The sequence below is a fragment of the Oncorhynchus tshawytscha genome, linkage group LG30, assembly GCF_018296145.1.
Source record: "Oncorhynchus tshawytscha isolate Ot180627B linkage group LG30, Otsh_v2.0, whole genome shotgun sequence".
NCBI lineage: Eukaryota > Metazoa > Chordata > Actinopteri > Salmoniformes > Salmonidae > Oncorhynchus > Oncorhynchus tshawytscha.
Window position 1 is genome coordinate 14700747 of NC_056458.1, and position 18710 is coordinate 14719456.

Sequence of the window (18710 nt, forward strand, 5' to 3'; positions counted from 1 at the left end):
TCCCCTTTCTCCTCCAAATATAGCGATGGTCATTATGGCCAAACAGTTATATTTTTGTTTCATCAGACCAGAGGACATTTCTCCAAAAAGTAAGATCTTTGTCCCCATGTGCAGTTGCAAACCGTAGTCTGGCTTTTTATTGGCGGTTTTGGAGCAGTGGCTTCTTCCTTGCTGAGCGGCCTTTCAGGTTATGTCGACATACGACTCGTTTTACTGTGGATATAGATAGTTTTGTACCTGTTTCCTCCAGCATCTTCACAAGGTAGTTTGCTGCTGTTCTGGATTGATTTGCACTTTTTACACCAAAGTACGTTCATCTCTTGGAGACAGAACGCGTCTCCTTCCTGAGCGGTATGACAGCTACGTGATTCCATGGTGTTTATACTTGCGTACTATTGTTTGTACAGATGAACGTGGCACCTTCAGGCATTTGGAAATTGCTCCCAAGGATGAACCAGACTTGTTGAGGTCTTTCTTTTTACAATTTTACAATTTTTTTCTGAGGTCGTGTCTGATTTATTTTGATTTTCCCTTGATGTCAAGCAAAGAGGCAATGAGTTTGAAGGTAGGCCTTGAACTGCATCCACAGGTACACCTCCAATTGACTCAAACTATGTCAATTAGCCTAGTAGAAGCTTCCAAAGCCATAATTTTCTGGAATTTTCCAAGCTGTTTAAAGGCACAGTCAACATAGTGTATGTAAACTTCTGACCCACTGGAATTGTGATACTATGAATTATAAGTGAAATAATGTAAGTGAAATATAATAATTATATAATAATAATAATAATAATAATAATAATAATATAATAATAATAATTATAAGTGAAATAATCTGTCTGTAAACAATTGTTGGAAAAATGACTTGTGTCATGCACAAAGTAGATGCCCTAACCGACTTGCCAAAACTATAGTTTGTTAGCAAGAAATTTGTGGAGTGGTTGAAAAAGAAGATTTTAATGACTTCAACCTAAGTGTATGTAAACTTCCAACTTTAACGGGTATATACACCTGTTCTGAAAGGCCCCAGAGTCTGCAACAAAACTAAGAAAGGGGCACCACCAAGCAAGCGGCACCATGAACACCAAGGAGCTCTTCAAACAGGCCAGGGAAAAAGTTGTGGAGAAGTACAGGTCAGGGTCGGGTTATAAAAAAAATTCCCAAACTTTGAAAATCCCACGGAGCACCATCAAATCCTTTATTGAAACTTGCAAAGAACATGGCACCACAACAACCCTGCCAAGAGAGGGCAGCCCACCAAATCTCACGGAGACCAGGCAAGGAGGGCATTAATCAGAGAGGCAACAAAGAGACAAAGATAACCCTGAAGGAGCTGCAAAGCTTCACAGCGGAGATTGGAGTATCTAGGATTACTTTAATCCGAGCTGGGCTTTATGGAAGAGTGGACAGAAAAAAAGCCATTGCTTAAAGAAAAAAATAAGCAAACACGTTTGTGTTCGCCAAATGTCATGTGGGAGACTCCCCAAACATATGGAAGAAGGTACTCTGGTCAGATGAGACTAAAATTGAGCTTTTTGGCCATCAAGGAAAACGCTAGGTCTGGCCTAAACCCAACACCTCTTATCACCCCGAGAACACCATCCCCACAGTGAATCAAATCAAATCAAATCAAATGTATTTATTTATTTATTTATCGTACATCAGCTGATATCTCAAAGTGCTGTACAGAAACCCAGCCTAAAACCCCAAACAGCAAGCAATGCAGGTGTAGAAGCACGGTGGCTAGGAAAAAACTCCCTAGAAAGGCCAAAACCTAGGAAGAAACCTAGAGAGGAACCAGGCTATGTGGGGTGGCCAGTCCTCTTCTGGCTGTGCCGGGTGGAGATTATAACAGAACATGGCCAAGATGTTCAAATGTTCATAAATGACCAGCATGGTCGAATAATAATAAGGCAGAACAGTTGAAACTGGAGCAGCAGCACGGCCAGGTGGACTGGGGACAGCAAGGAGTCATCATGTCAGGTAGTCCTGGGGCATGGTCCTAGGGCTCAGGTCCTCCGAGAGAGAGAGAGAGAGAGAGAGAGAGAGAGAGAGAGAGAGAGAGAGAGAGAGAGAGAAAGAGAGAATTAGAGAACGCACACTTAGATTCACACAGGACACCGAATAGGACAGGAGAGGTACTCCAGATATAACAAACTGACCCTAGCCCCCCGACACATTAACTACTGCAGCATAAATACTGGAGGCTGAGACAGGAGGGGTCAGGAAGCATGGTGGTGGCGGCTTCATCAGCAGGGACTGGGAAACTGGTTAGAATTGAAGGAATGATGGATCGTGCTAAATACAGGGAAATTCTTGGGGGAAACATGTTTCAGTCTTCCAGAGATTTGAGACTGGGACGGAGGTTCACCTTCCAGCAGGACAATGACCCTAAGCGTACTGCTAAAGCAACACTTGAGTTGTTTAAGGGGAAACATTTAAATGTCTTGGAGTTGCCTAGTCAAAACCCAGACCTCAATCCAATTGAGAATGTGTGTTATAACTTAAAGATTGCTGTACACCAGCGGAACCCATCCAACTTGAAGGAGCTGGAGCAGTTTTGCCTTGAAGAATGGGGAAAAATCACAGTGGCTAGATGTGCCAAGCTTATATAGACATACTCCAAGAGACTTGCAGCTGTAATTGCTACAAAAGGTGGCTCTACAAAGTATTGACTTTGGGGGGGAGAATAGTTATACACGCTCGAAGTTTTCAGTTTTTTTTGTCTTATTTCTTGTTTTTTTCACAATAAACAATATGTTGCATCTTCAAAGTGCTAGGCATGTTGTGTAAATCAAATGATACATACCCCCAGAAAATCTATTTTAATTCCAGGTTGTAAGGCAACAAAATAGGAAAAATGCCAAAGGGGTGAATACTTTCGCAAGCCACTGTATGTTATTACATGCTTCTTAAGTATATATTCCAGATTATATTACAGGGTTTTATGTCATTTACCAACCTCTGTCACATTATTACATTGAATGGAATGATGAACCATGTTACACTGAATCATGGGACCAACACTTTACATGTTGTGTTTATATTTTTGTTCAGTATAAATGTTGTTGATCCATCCTTAGATTTCTACTATCACAGCCATTAAACTATGTGACTGTTTTAAAGTCACCAATGGTGTCACGCCCTGACCTTAGAGATCCTTTTTATGTCTCTATTTTGGTTTGGTCAGGGCGTGAGTTGGGGTGGGCAATCTATGTTTTGTGTTTCTATGATTTTCTATTTCTATGTTTTGGCCGGGTATGGTTCTCAATCAGGGACAGCTGTCTATCGTTGTCTCTGATTGGGAACCATACTTAGGTACCCTTTTTCCCACCTGTGTTTGTGGGACGTTAACTTTGTTTGATGGCACATAGCCTTAAGCTTCACGGTTTGTTTGTATTGTTTATTGTTTTGTCGGCGTCATTTCTTAAATAAAGTAAAATGTACGCTCACCATGCTGCACCTTGGTCCTCATCCTTCAACAGCCGTGACAATTGGTCTCATGGTGAAATCCCTGAGCGGTTTCCTTCCTCTCCGGCAACTGAGTTAGGAAGGATGCCTGTATCTTTTGTAATGACTGGGTGTATTCATACACCACCCAAAGCTTAATTAATAACTTCACCATGCTCAAAGGGATATTCAATGCCTGCTTTTAAAAACAATTTTATCTACCAATAGGTGCCCTTGTTTGCGAAGCATTGGAAAACCTCCCTGGTGTTTGTGGTTGAATCTGTGTAAAATTCACTGCTCAACTGAGGGACCTTAGAGATAATTTATGTGTGGTGTACAGAGATGAGGTAGTCATTCAAAGTTATGCTTAACACACAGAGTCCATGCAACTTTTTTGTGACTTGTAAAGCACATCTTTACTCCTGGACTTACTTAGGCTTGCCATTAAAGGGGTTAAATACTTATTCACTCAAGACATTTCAGCTTTTAATTTGTCAAAATGTCTAAAAACATAATTCCACTTTAACAGTATGGGGTATTGTGTGTGGGCCAGTGACAAAAAAGTTAAAGGATGTGAACACTGGTCTGAAGGCACTGTAACTTTTCACTGAATGGCTGGCTAGCTAGAGGCAAATTATTTGGATTGTGAAGAGCAGGTCTCTCCACCTCTGTTCTTGGAGATATGCATGTTGCAAGTGCACCATCAACTACTTAGTTAGCTAGCTATTTACCTGAATAACTACCTATTTCTTTTATAGCTGTTGCTGTAGCCTGCTCATCTTCCTTTTTTTCACAGCTGTCACAAATCCTGTTGTGTCCCTGCAACTTTGATTTTGTTGTGAAATTATATTTGCTTCCGTTATGTTTTAACATCTTTGGTATTATATTGTGTCCTTTTTTCTATATGGACGTGGTCTAATTTGTACAACTCAGTTTGTCTTGTACTTAGGATTTTTTTACATGAACATCTGTGCTCCCATTTTCCCATGTTTTTTTAAACATTTTTTATCCTTTGAATGGTCAATTGTTATAATAATCTCAACTCGTCCTGTGGTATAAGCACATTCATAACTGTTTTATAACACCTCAAATGAATGCACTGTCAGGTGTCTGCGCACACTCTATAATGGCATATGACATGGTTATGATGTCCATTATTCCATTCAATATAATAATCAAATCAAATCAAATCAAATTTTATTTGTCACATACACATGGTTAGCAGATTTTAGTGCGAGTGTAGCGAAATGCTTGTGCTTCTAGTTCCGACAATGCAGTAATAACCAACAAGTAATCTAGCTAACAATTCCAAAACTACTACCTTATAGACACAAGTGTAAGGGGATAAAGAATATGTACATAAAGATATATGAATGAGTGATGGTACAGAGCGGCATAGGCAAGATACAGTAGATGGTATTGAGTGCAGTATATACATATGAGATGAGTATGTAAACAAAGTGGCATAGTTAAAGTGGCTAGTGATACATGTATTACATAAGGATGCAGTAGATGATATAGAGTACAGTATATACATATACATATGAGATGAATAATGTAGGGAACATTATATTAGGTAGCATTGTTTAAAGTGGCTAGTGATATATTTTACATAATTTCCCATCCATTCCCATTATTAAAGTGGCTGGAGTTGAGTCAGTGTGTTGGCAGCAGCCACTCAATGTTAGTGGTGGCTGTTTAACAGTCTGATGGCCTTGAGATAGAAGCTGTTTTTCAGTCTCTCGGTCCCAGCTTTGATGCACCTGTACTGACCTCGCCTTCTGGATGATAGCGGGGTGAACAGGCAGTGGCTCGGGTGGTTGCTGTCCTTGATGATCTTTATGGCCTTCCTGTGACATCGGGTGGTGTAGGTGTCCTGGAGGGCAGGTAGTTTGCTCCCGGTGATGCGTTGTGCAGACCTCACTACCCTCTGGAGAGCCTTACGGTTGTGGGCGGAGCAGTTGCTGTACCAGGCGGTGATACAGCCCGACAGGATGCTCTCGATTGTGCATCTGTAGAAGTTTGTGAGTGCTTTTGGTGATAAGCCAAATTTCTTCAGCCTCCTGAGGTTGAAGAAACGCTGCTGCGCCTTCTTCACGATGCTGTCTGTGTGGGTGGACCAATTCAGTTTGTCTGTGATGTGTACGCCGAGGAACTTAAAACTTACTACCCTCTCCACTACTGTTCCATCGATGTGGATGGAACATGTGACACATAAGTTGGTAAATTACATAACACCCTGTAATATAATTTGGTATGTCGATTCTTATGTAGCATGTAATAACATATGACATAAGTTGTCATGCAGACTGTGTAATAGCAATTGTTATTAAAAACAGTTGACATTAGATTATAGGACAACAGGATGAACATCTATAAAACCCCTTATAACTAGTTTTATAACATCTTATGTTGTTATTCATAATTATTTAAAATGACTTGACAGCTTATGTCAAATGGTATGTATTATATAGCTGTTATAAAGGCTTTATGAATTAATAATAAGGGCACCTTATTAGCGTACGGTATCTTAAATGTTTTTCCTAAACAAAATGTGCCTTTGTCTCTTTAAGAGCCCAACTAGGTTGCTGGCAGAGCTTGCATTCCCACTGTCTCAGAGGAGCTGATATGATTGGTGCTGATGAGGTCCATTTCACATAACTTAGTTCATGTGGGCCCAATGTCAGGAAGTATCACTTCCACACAAATGCTCCTCAATGGAAAGCACAAAAGGCCTGCCACTTCAACTTGTAATCCAAAACTTGCATGTCTATTTACCTCAAAATAAATAGTTTGCTTACGCAAGGGGTCCGAGCAAAGCTTCCTCTCTGATGTTTTTTGTTTCATTGGCAGTTTCACTCAGATACATAGAAGCAACTTAGCTCAGAAATCTGACCAAATGTTTAAAGGTTGCTAGATTTAAAAACTACTAGCAAATGATCATTTGAATCAGTTGTTGTTTTGATACAGTTGAAGGCCTAGTAGTCTATTGTTTACTCAGTGTTTTGCAGTTGGCCTGTGCTCACTTTTAAAGATAATTATTTATTTGGTTAACTTATCTGTTCTGCAGAGTGAACACAATCAGGAGGCAGGGATGCAGCAGACAGGCATTCAAATTTAATTTCAGAGTTATTTTATGGCGTAGAGAATCCACTGCAGGCTAATTAATTACATGGGCAGATAATTGATGGTGTTGTGGACATCCAGTCCACCATCCAAACCTCCCATGAGCTGTAGCTCAGTCAATGTTCTGGGGTGCTGGAAGGCAGGTTTCATAGGTGTATGGGGACCTCAGCAGCGAGCCAAATATCATAAGACATGGCAAACAAGCTATTCGATGCCTTAATTTAGTTGTGAGTAGAGAAAATGCCTTATTTGTAATATCAGGGAAACCTCCCATCACATTGGACTATTCATGAGGGCTGAGGGGTTAACTTAGTGCCAGAAACATACTCAATATAAGCAATTACAAGCCCTTTTGAACTTAGGGTATAAATCAATGAAGAGTAAATGGTCTGTTGGGACTTGTAGAGACATATGCCATGTCTGACAGTCATATTCGTTGGATCTGTCGAATCTCTGTTTTTTTTCTCAAAGGCTTTCTTATCTTTTGATATGACGTATATTCATGGCAGTTTAGAAATGGAAGCGCATACTGTTTTGATTTCAATAATTTTTTGTTGTTCTATATACCTACACACGTCATAAAAATATTAATTATACTTGACAAGAGACATGATAAATGTGCTTGCATTAAGGGCAAAATATATGGAGACAGACAGAATAACTGTCAAAATACAGTACAGTGCACATACTGCATGCAACAACAGCAGTTGTCTTTGACTGCAATTCTTCCCTTCATTTTCATATAGCTATACTAATACATTTTCCTATTCAGACAAAGTAGGCTACTGTAGGCCTGCCTATTCTATACATTCTATGTAGGCCTATTCTAAAACTAATCAACATTAATTAATCAAATTTTACTGCAACAGCATTATATATATATTAATTTGTACCATGTAACAGACCGAGTGTACATGTCTGTTTCCTAAGACTCACTGTTCTGATAGATAGTGTGTAATAGTGTTAACCAGGAACTCAGCCTCCCATTGAAACAAAAGGAGCATGTGATCCCTTCCCCCAATTACTGCTCTCTAATCAGATCATAATGTGTGGCCCCTCAGTGGGGCAGGCCTGATCACACAAGTAATGAGAGGATTAATTGTGTATCACAACAAGGTGCCCTTCTCGCTTGATTGGGATGCGCTCAGACCCGGACGGCTCCACCATCTGAAATGGCCATTTGTCACTGAGGCAGCAGACTGGTGCCCGTCTGTATTAACCACATCAGTGAGCCATTATTTCCACAGGGCATCATGAGAGAGAACCCCACTGTTCCTGTCCTCTCAATCACCTGCCAACGCGAAGGACATCTCTACTGAAAATTGTTACGTTCACTTATTGTGTTTTACTATATGGGTGGTACAAGATAATTGTAGTATACACTGAACAAAATTATAAACGCAACAAATAAAGTGGTTTGTCCATGTTTCATGAGCTGAAATAAAAGATCCCAGAAATATTCCATAACCACAAAAAGCTTATTTTTTCAAATTGTGTGCACATATTTGTTTACCTCCCTGTTAGTGAGCATTTCTCCTTTGCCAAGATAATCCATCCACTTATCCACTTGACAGGTGAGGCATATCAAGAAGCTGTGTCACGCCCTTGTCTTAGTATTTTGTGTTTTCTTCATTATTTTGGTCAGGCCAGGGTGTGACATGGGTTTATTATGTGGTGTGTTTTGTCTTGGGGTTTTGTAGGTATTGGGATTGTGGTATAGTGGGGTTGTCTAGAAAAGTCTATGGTTGCCTGAAGTGGTTCTCAATCAGGGGCAGGTGTTTATCGTTGTCTCTGATTGGGAACCATATTTAGGCAGCCATATTCATTGAGTGTTTCGTGGGTGATTGTTCCTGTCTCAGTGTTTGTTTGCACCAGATAAGGCTGTTTAGGTTTTCACGGTACGTTTATTGTTTGTATTGTTCCTGTTTATCTTTTTATTAATCATGTATCAAAATAACCACGCTGCATGTTGGTATTCTCCTTCACCGGAAGAAAACCATAACAAGCTGATTAAACAGCATGATCATTACACAGGTGCACCTTGTGCCGGGGACAATAAAAGACCACTCTAATATGTGCCTTTTGGCACACAACACAATGCTAAAGATGTCTCAAGTTTTGAGAGAGAATGCAAATTTGGCAGTACGTTAAACTGGCCTCACAAGTACAGACCACGTGTATCCACACCATCCCAGGACCTCCACTTCCGGCTTCTTCATCTTCAAACTGTCAGAAACTGTCTCAGGGAAGGATCATCTGAGTGCTCATTGTCCTAGGGCTGTGGCGGTCATGAAATTCTGTCAGACGGTTATTGTTTATTTATTTTATTTTATTTAACCTTTATTTAACCAGGTAGGCTAGTTGAGAACAAGTTCTCATTTACAACTGCGACCTGGCCAAGATAAAGCATAGCAGTGTGAACAGACAACAACACAGAGTTACACATGGAGTAAACAATAAACAAGTCAATAACACAGTAGAAAAAAGGGAAAAAAAGAGTCTATATACATTGTGTGCAAAAGGCATGAGGAGGTAGGCGAATAATTACAATTTAGCAGATTAACACTGGAGTGATAAATGATCAGATGGTCATGTGCAGGTAGAGATACTGGTGTGCAAATGTGCAGAAAAGTAAATAAATGAAAACAGTATGGGGATGAGGTAGGTAAATTGGGTGGGCTATTTACCGATGGACTATGTACAGCTGCAGCGATAGCAGATGTTTAAAGTTGGTGAGGGAGATAAGAGTATGCAATTTTTGCAATTCGTTCCAGTCACAGGCAGCAGAGAACTGGAAGGAAAGGTGGCCAAATGAGGTGTTGGCTTTAGGAATGATCAGTGAGATACACCTGCTGGAGCGCGTGCTACGGGTGGGGGTTGCCATCATGACCAGTGAACTGAGATAAGGCGGAGCTTTACCTAGCATGGACTTGTAGATGACCTGGAGCCAGTGGGTCTGGCGACTAATATGTAGCGAGGACCAGCCGACTAGAGCATACAGGTCGCAGTGGTGGGTGGTATAAGGTGCTTTAGTAACAAAACGGATGGCACTGTGATAAACTGCATCCAGTTTGCTGAGTATAGTATTGGAAGCTATTTTGTAGATGACATGACTAGGGCAAGTTTGGCGGCGTGAGTGAAGGAGGCTTTGTTGCGGAATAGAAAGCCGACTCTAGATTTGATTTTAGATTGGAGATGTTTGATATGAGTCTGGAAGGAGAGTTTACAGTCTAGCCAGACACCTAGGTACTTATAGATGTCCACATATTCTAGGTCGGAACCATCCAGGATGGTGATGCTAGTCGGGCGTGCGGGTGCAGGCAGCAAACGGCTGAAAAGCATGCATTTGGTTTTACTAGCGTTTAAGAGCAGTTGGAGGCCACGGAAGGAGTGTTGTATGGCATTGAAGCTCGTTTGGAGGTTAGATAGCACAGTGTCCACGGAAGGGCCAGAAGTATACAGAATGGTGTCGTCTGCGTAGAGGTGGATCAGGGTATCGCCCGCAGCAAGAGCAACATCATTGATATATACAGAGAAAAGAGTCGGCCCGAGAATTGAACCCTGTGGCACCCCCATAGAGACTGCCAGAGTACCGGACAACATGCCCTCCGATTTGACACACTGAACTCTGTCTGCAAAGTAGTTGGTGAACCAGGCAAGGCAGTCATTAGAAAAACCGAGGCTACTGAGTCTGCCGATAAGAATATGGTGATTGACAGAGTCGAAAGCCTTGGGCAGGTCAATGAAGACGGCTGCACAGTACTGTCTTTTATCGATGGTGGTTATGATATCGTTTAGTACCTTGAGCGTGGCTGAGGTGCACCCGTGACCAGCTCGTAAACCAGATTGCACAGCGGAGAAGGTACGGTGGGATTCGAGATGGTCAGTGATCTGTTTGTTGACTAGGCTTTTGAAGACCTTAGATAGGCAGGGCAGGATGGATATAGGTCTTTAACAGTTTGGGTCCAGGGTGTCTCCCCCTTTGAAGAGGGGGATGACTGCAGCAGCTTACCAATCCTTGGGGATCTCAGACGATATGAAAGAGAGGTTGAACAGGCTGGTAATAGGGGTTGCGACAATGGCGGCGGAGAGTTTCAGAAATAGAGGGTCCAGATTGTCAAGACCAGCTGATTTGTACGGGTCCAGGTTTTGCAGCTCTTTCAGAACATCTGCTATCTGGATTTGGGTAAAGGAGAAGCTGGGGAGGCTTGGGCGAGTAGCTGTTGGCCGAGATTGGAGTAGCCAGGAGGAAGGCATGGCCAGCCGTTGAGAAATGCTTATTGAACTTTTCGATTATCATGGATTTATCAGTGGTGACCGTGTTACCTAGCCTCAGTGCAGTGGGCAGCTGGGAGGAGGTGCTCTTGTTCTCTGTGGACTTTACATTGTCCCAGAACTTTTTGGAGTTAGAGCTACAGGATGCAAATTTCTGCTTGAAAAAGCTGGCCTTTGCTTTCCTGACTGACTGCGTATATTGGTTCCTGACTTCCCTGAACAGTTGCATATCGCGGGGACTATTCGATGCTATTGCAGTCCGCCACAGGATGTTTTTGTGCTGGTCGAGGGCAGTCAGGTCTGGAGTGAACCAAGGGCTATATCTGTTCTTAGTTCTGCATGTTTTGAACGGAGCATGCTTATCTAAGATGGTGAGGAAGTTACTTTTAAAGAATGACCAGGCATCCTCAACTGACGGGATGAGGTCAATATCCTTCCAGGATACCCGGGCCAGGTCGATTAGAAAGGCTTGCTCGCAGAAGTGTTTTAGGGAGCGTTTGACAGTGATGAGGGGTGGTCGTTTGACTGCGGGTCTGTAGCGGATACAGGCAATGAGGCAGTGATCGCTGAGATCCTGATTGAAGACAGTGGAGGTGTATTTGGAGAGCCAGTTGGTCAGGATAACGTCTATGAGGGTGCCCTTGTTTACAGATTTAGGGTTGTACCTGGTGGGTTCCTTGATGATTTGTGTGAGATTGAGGGCATCTAGCTTAGATTGTAGGGCTGCCGGGGTGTTAAGCATATCCCAGTTTAGGTCTTTACCTATTGTCATGCAAAAGTCTTCCAGTCTTCCAGTACTTGACCTTTAATTAACCTAAACATGTTTCGCATCTCCAGGCCTCCACGCATACAAGTTGCATACAAGCATCTGATGCCTTTGGACATTTTAAAAAGTCTAATAAATCAGTTGAATATACACTATCACAATGAATCCATAATTTGATTTAGGCAGGTCTAAGGAAACATTGTATGATGAAAATGTATTTCAGAAGAACAGAATATGAGTTGGCCTACTCTAGCATTTCCCAAATTCTGATTCAAATTATCAAAGCGTGATGATTACTTTACGGAAAAGTGGACAGAAAAAAGCCATTGCTTATAGAAAAAATTAAGCAAACACGTTTGTGTTCGCCATCAGGCATGTGGGAGACTCCCCAAACATATGGAAGAAGGTACTCTGGTCAGATGAGGCTACAATTGAGCTTTTTGGCCATCAAGGAAAATGCTATGTCTGTCCTAAACCCAACACCTCTCATCACCCCATGAATATCATCCCCACAGTGAAGCATCGTGGTGGCAGCATCATCAGCAGGGACTGGGAAACTGGTCAGGATTGAAGGAATGATGGATCGTGCTAAATACAGGGAAATTCTTGGTGGAAACATGTTTCAGTCTTCCAGAGATTTGAGACTGGGACAGAGGTTCACCTTCCAGCAGGACAATGACCCTAAGCATACTGCTAAAGCAACACTTGAGTTGTTCATGGGGAAACATTTAAATGTTTTGGAGTTGCCTAGTCAAAACCCAGACCTCAATCCAATTGAGAATGTGTGTTATAACTTAAAGATTGCTGTACACCAGTGGAACCCATCCAACTTGAAGGAGCTGGAGCAGTTTTGCCTTGAAGAATGGGGAAAAATCCCAGTGGCTAGATGTTCCAAGCTTATATAGACATACTCCAAGAGACTTGCAGCTGTAATTGCTACAAAATGTGGCTCTATAAAGTATTGACTTTGGGGGTGAATAGTTATGCATGCTCATGTTTTCTGTTTTTTTGTCTTATTTCTTGTTTGTTTCACAATAAACAATATGTTGCATCTTCAAAGTGCTAGGCATGTTGTTTAAATCAAATGATACAAACCCCCAGAAAATCTATTTTAATTCCAGGTTGTAAGGCAACAAAATAGGAAAGATGCCAAGGGGGTGAATACTTTCGCAAGCCAATGTATGTTAATACATGCTTCTTAAGTATTTATTCCAGATGATATTACAGGGTTTTATGTAATTTACCAACCTCTGTCACATTATTACATTGAATGGAATGATGAACCATGTTACACTGAATCATGGGACCAACACTTTACATGTTGTGTTTATATTTTTGTTCAGTATAAAATGTTGTTGATCCATCCTTAGTTTTCTACTATCACAGCCACTAAACTCTGTGACTGTTTTAAAGTCACCATTGGCCTCATGGTGAAATCCCTGAGCGGTTTCCTTCCTCTCCGGCAACTGAGTTAGGAAGGATGCCTTTATCTTTTGTAATGACTGGGTGTATTCATACACCATCCAAAGCGTAATTAATAACTTCACCATGCTCAAAGGGATATTCATTGCCTGCTTTTAAAAATAATTTTATCTACCAATAGGTGCCCTTGTTTGCGAAGCATTGGAAAACCTCCCTGGTGTTTGTGGTAGAATCTGTGTGAAATTCACTGCTCGACTGAGGGACCTTACAGATCATGTATGTGTGGTGTACAGAGATGAGGTAGTCATTCAATAGTATGCTTAACACTATTATTGCACACAGAGTCCATGCAACTTTTTTTGTGACTTGTAAAGTACATTTTTACTCCTGGACTTACTTAGGCTTGCCATTAAAGGGGTTAAATACTTATTCACTCAAGACATTTCAGCTTTTCATTGATAATTAATATGTCTAAAAACACAATTCCACTTTGACAGTATGGGGTATTGTGTGTGGGCCAGTGACAAAAAAGTTAAAGGGTGTGAACACTGTCTGAAGGCACTGTAACTTTTCACTGAATCTCCAAACTGGACATGAAATTACAGCTGAATAATTTGCTGAAAGAAATGGACAGTTTGCAGATTCAATGAAAAGTTATTCAGAACTTGTGTCAGCAAATCATATCACTGAAATTGGAAGAAGGGTGGGACACCAACAACAAGATATTTTTTATTTTACTAGGCAAGTCAGTTAAGAGCAAATTATTATTTACCATGACAGCCTACCCCTGCCAAACCCTAATCCAGACAATACTGGGCCAATTATGCACCACCCTATGGGACTCCCAATCACAGCCACTTGTGAAATAGCATGGAATTGAACCAGGGTCTGTCGTGAGATCTCTAGCACAGAGATGCAGAGCCTTAGACCGCTGCGCCAATCTCTCTGTGAACAATTGTTGGAAAAATGACTTGTGTCATGCACAAAGTAGATGTCCTAACCGACTTGCCAAAACTATAGTTTGTTAACGAGAAATTTGTGGAGTGGTTGAAAAACAAGTTTTAATGACTCCAACATAAGTATATGTAAACTTCCAACTTCAACTGTATATACACCTGTTCTGAAAGGCCCCAGAGTCTGCAACACCACTAAGAAAGAGGCACCACCAAGCAAGCTGCACCATGAAGACCAAGGAGCTCTCCAAACAGGCCAGGGACAAAGTTGTGGAGAAGTACAGGTCAGGGTGGGGTTATGAAAAATATCCAATACTTTGAACATCCCACAGAGCACCATTAAATCCTTTATTAAAACTTGGAAAGAATATGGCACCACAACAAACCTGCCTAGAGAGGGCAATTGTATATATTTATACTGATACTGTAAATTGGTACATCCATCAACCGTATACCCACTGTATATTTGTATATCTGCTCATTCTCTTGTAGCTTTATGCTCACTCTACCTAGTTGTATATAATGTAAGTGAACTTTGTTTAAACTTTGCTGTCTATTTTCTGTCTCTAAATGTTGTCTATCACTAGCAGCACCATATCACCAAGCCAAATTCTGGTATGTGTAAATATACCTGGTGAATAAAGGTGATTCTGATTGACACTCCAAATATACTGTATCTCAATTGACCTGTTTTCTCCAATCGTAATCATTTGAACACAAAGTGGAAAACTGCAGGACTCCTGAACTGGATAAATTTGGTTCAGTCACACATCAATGTACATCAATTTAACACTATGGCATGATTTCAGTATTTTCTTCACAGTTTAACAGCCATTATATAAATTGCCTAACCCACTTCACAAGTAACCGTTGAATTGATCTGATATTCAACCTGTAGGTCATGCAGGTAATCTCGTCTATGTGTCCTGGTGCTGATATGCAATGCATGCCAATTATGGCAAAAGGACGTCGTGTCAGATTTCTCTGAAGTATCATCCCCACAACTAATACACTGCAGCATCGCTCCACATAGATGACATGACTATTTCCTGTAATGCAGGATAGATAGAATAAGAGCTGATCTTCCCCAGGGATGAGGAGAATAATGGAGGGAGAGAAAGTAAATAACAAACGCATGAAAGTCAGCAGAGCAGAGAATTACTGACTGAAATGGTCATAGTGGTAATGGTGTTATAGTAGTGCTAGTGGCCATTAGACAGAACTATCACCAAAACCACACTATAACACTATATACTGTAAAAAAGCAACCTATAGTGTATGAAACCGTGATTTTCATATCATCAGATTGTGTAGAATTATGAATCATCTCCAAGTACACATTGTCTTATGAAGCAGTTGTTTAGAAGCGATGCAAAAAACATTTGCTTAAATTGAATACGCAGATCCAAAAATGACGTTTCCTCTTTACTTGTTTATACAGAGAATTGGGAAAGTTACTTACAAAGACCCGGGTGCTTTTACCCAAGCAAACAAGAATAAGGTTGCAAAACTCCAGTCATTTTCCCCAAGTTCCTAGGTTTTTCAGATATCCTGGTTAGAGGTTGTGAATTTCCTTCTTTTCCCTCCTGATTCCAGGAATCTTCTAACCGGGATTTTTGGAAAAACCATGAATTTTGGGAAAGTTACCATATTTCTGCAACTCTAATCAAGACAAATTAGTGCACATTCAAGCTTAAATGTAGTTTAAAACGTACTTGTGTTTGGTTTTTGCAGGCATGCCAATTATGGGTACGTAAATAGGAAATCCTGCTGAGTACCGATTGCTGCAAAACATTTTTTCCTGACATTTAGGATTGACAACACTTGGTTAGCCCTGATGTTCTTTCATAATGTGTAGAGTTTTCTATTCTGACATAATTATATTTAGTTTTACTTCATTGCAAAGACTCTGCAACTATTTTTCCAATGTACAGTATAGTTATTTGGTTGGATGACACTTTGAACACTAAACGCAAACTAAACTGAGTGAGAATTTCAGCTCAACCTTGAACAGGCTCATCAATATCCAGAACAGAACTTTGACTTAATGCTGCCACCAAGGGGAATTGTGAGATAAAAATCTTACATTGAATTACATGCGGCTGAGCAGTTGTAAAGAAACGTAGGATCATCATTAGTATCAAAGTATCATCAACTGCCACAGGTAACAACACCGTAGGATAGTAAAACCCCACAAAGACAATCCATTAATTAAACAATTACAGAACATAAAAGCATTACGGTAAAACAAGTCTCCAAAAATGTAGAATGTAATTCAATCGTAATGACCTAATTTGGATGTCCAGCTTGGTGACTACAGCTGGGGTGGCTATAAGGTGACAATAATGCTTTCTCCTCCCCTCGGCAAGCCCATGTTCTATAAAAACAGATCAATTTAACATACCCCATTAAGTTGGGAATGACAGCTTGTCAGTATTGAACACCACACAGTTCTTATTTCAACATACTCCTGTTCTTCCTTATACAGCTGACAGTTCTTGGACTCACATATTTGCTGGGATATTTATCTATTCTAGGCAGCACTGAGTTATTTCACATATTTGTACAAAATAAAATAATTATAATAAAATGTAAACGAATAAAAGTTAAACAAAACATACAACTCTAAGGTTGGTAACAGAATGACAGCACAAACAGCACAAACCTTCATCCTCTTACCAAACTGAGCATTTGCACTGTTCTTCAAGTAAATGTGTTTTAGTACAATTTTGGTGTCTTCTTCCCGGTAACACACAGAGTTGAGATTGCCTGCAATGACAACAAGCTCAGTCTGATGATGCTGTGACACACCGCCCCAGACCATGATGGACCCTCCACAACCAAATCGATCCCGCTCCAGAGTACAGGCCTCGGTGTAACGCTCACTCCTTGGACGATAAACGCTAATCTGAGCGTCACCCCCGGTGAAACAAAACCGCAACTCGTCAGTGAAGAGCACATTTTGCCAGTCCTGTCTTGTCCAGCGATGGTGGGTTTGTGCCCATAGGTAATGTTGTTGCCGGTGATGTCTGGTGAGGACCTGCCTTACAACAGGCCTACAAGCCCTCAGTCCAGCCTCTCTCAGCCTATTGCAGACAGTCTGAGCACTGATGGAGGGATTGTGCGTTCCTGGTGTAGGTGTTGTTACACGTGGTCTGCCACTGCGAGGACGATCAGCTGTTCGTCCTGTCTCCCTGTAGCACTGTCTTAGGCGTCTCACAGTACAGACATTGCAATTTATTGCCCTGGCCACATCTGCAGTCCTCATGCCTCCTTGCAGCATGCCTAAGACACATTCACGCAGATGAGCAGGGACCCTGGGCATCTTTCTTTAGGTGTTTTTCAAAGTCAGTAGAAAGGCCTCCTCAGTTTTCATAACTGTGACCTTAATTGCCTACCGTTTGTAAGCTGTTAGTGTCTTAACGACCGTTCCACAGGTGCATGTTCATTAATTGTTTATTGTTACGTTCCCCAGATTATGTGTTGTAGTTTGTGTATTTACATGTGTTTATTTCAGGAAATGGCTTCCTGAAATCCCTCAAGCAGCTGATTGGTCGACTCCAGGGCTAATTGGAGAGCTGACCCCGCCCCCTCGTCAAGACGCAGCTGTCTCCAATTACCCATTCCTTCTGACACTATATAAAAGCCAGTGTTCTGTTCAAATTAGGTAAGTAGTGGGTAGGCAGGTAAGATAGGAGAGGGGGGCTTTGAGATTTACTTTCTTTGCTTTGGTTCCGTCCAGCCCCTTTTCCCCATATTACCGTGTAAAGGAATAAAGTCCTTGTAAACGGTACCACATTCTGCCTGTTGTCATTCTTACTTGCACCTACAGTCCATACCTTTTTCGCTTCACGGAGAGTTTAGTTGTAGCAGGGTGTTGCGTTCCCTCTTCATAGAGGCGTGCGTAACATTTATGGTTTATTGAACAAGCATGGGAAACAGTGTTTAAACCCTTTACAATGAAGATATGTGAAGTTATTTGTATTTTTACTAATTATCTTTGAAAGACAAGGTCCTGAAAAAGGGACATTTCTTTTTTTGTAGTTAGTTGTATGCTTTAAATTTGCATTGATTGTTTTTTGTTTGACAAACATTTTAAAGTGAAACTGGAGTCTCAGTGTCACTTTGTCAACATGGAATTGCCCAGACTGCTTTCATTCTATGAATAATGTTTAATAATTTGGTATATGCTTAGGAGATGTCTGCTGCTGGTAGATATTTGGAGACAAGAAGGGTATAGCCCTACAGTACAAATATCCTGCTAAATGTACTTAACATTTTGGCTGGGGATAAAAGAATGTTACTGTAGTTTGGTTCCATGTTAAATACTGATCTACACATTGCTCATATTGGGGTAGCAGGTAGCCTAGTGGTTAGAGCGTTGGACTAGTAACCGAAAGGTTGCAAGCTTGAATCCCTGAGCTGACAAGTTAAAAATCTGTTCTGCCCCTGAACAAGGCAGTTAACCCACTGTTCCTAGGCCATCATTGAAAATAAGAATTTGTTCTTAACTGACTTGCCTAGTTAAATAAAGGTAAAACATATATATATTACAGGGATGGATGTACTTTACACCACCAGGTGGCAATCCAGTTCTGTAAATTTTTCATCTGTTTCTGCCACGTCAAGTCTTACCATGTGTAGAAACTCATATTTCATCTTCGAAAACATCCTACCAATGATGGAAACAGGCTGCTACCTGAACACTCCAATCCCAT

General features: G+C 41.0%; 1 protein-coding gene across 1 annotated transcript in view; it reads left to right on the plus strand.

Moving 5' to 3' along the window:
* The first annotated feature begins 1077 nt into the window (after positions 1 to 1077).
* Positions 1078 to 18710, plus strand: part of LOC112249865 (relaxin receptor 1-like) — a 60543-nt gene continuing 42910 nt past the window's right edge. Inside the window, exon 1 of the mRNA XM_042309712.1 lies at positions 1078 to 1133. Within this exon, the coding sequence (XP_042165646.1) occupies positions 1078 to 1133 (56 nt within the window). The remainder of the gene's footprint in view (positions 1134 to 18710) is intronic.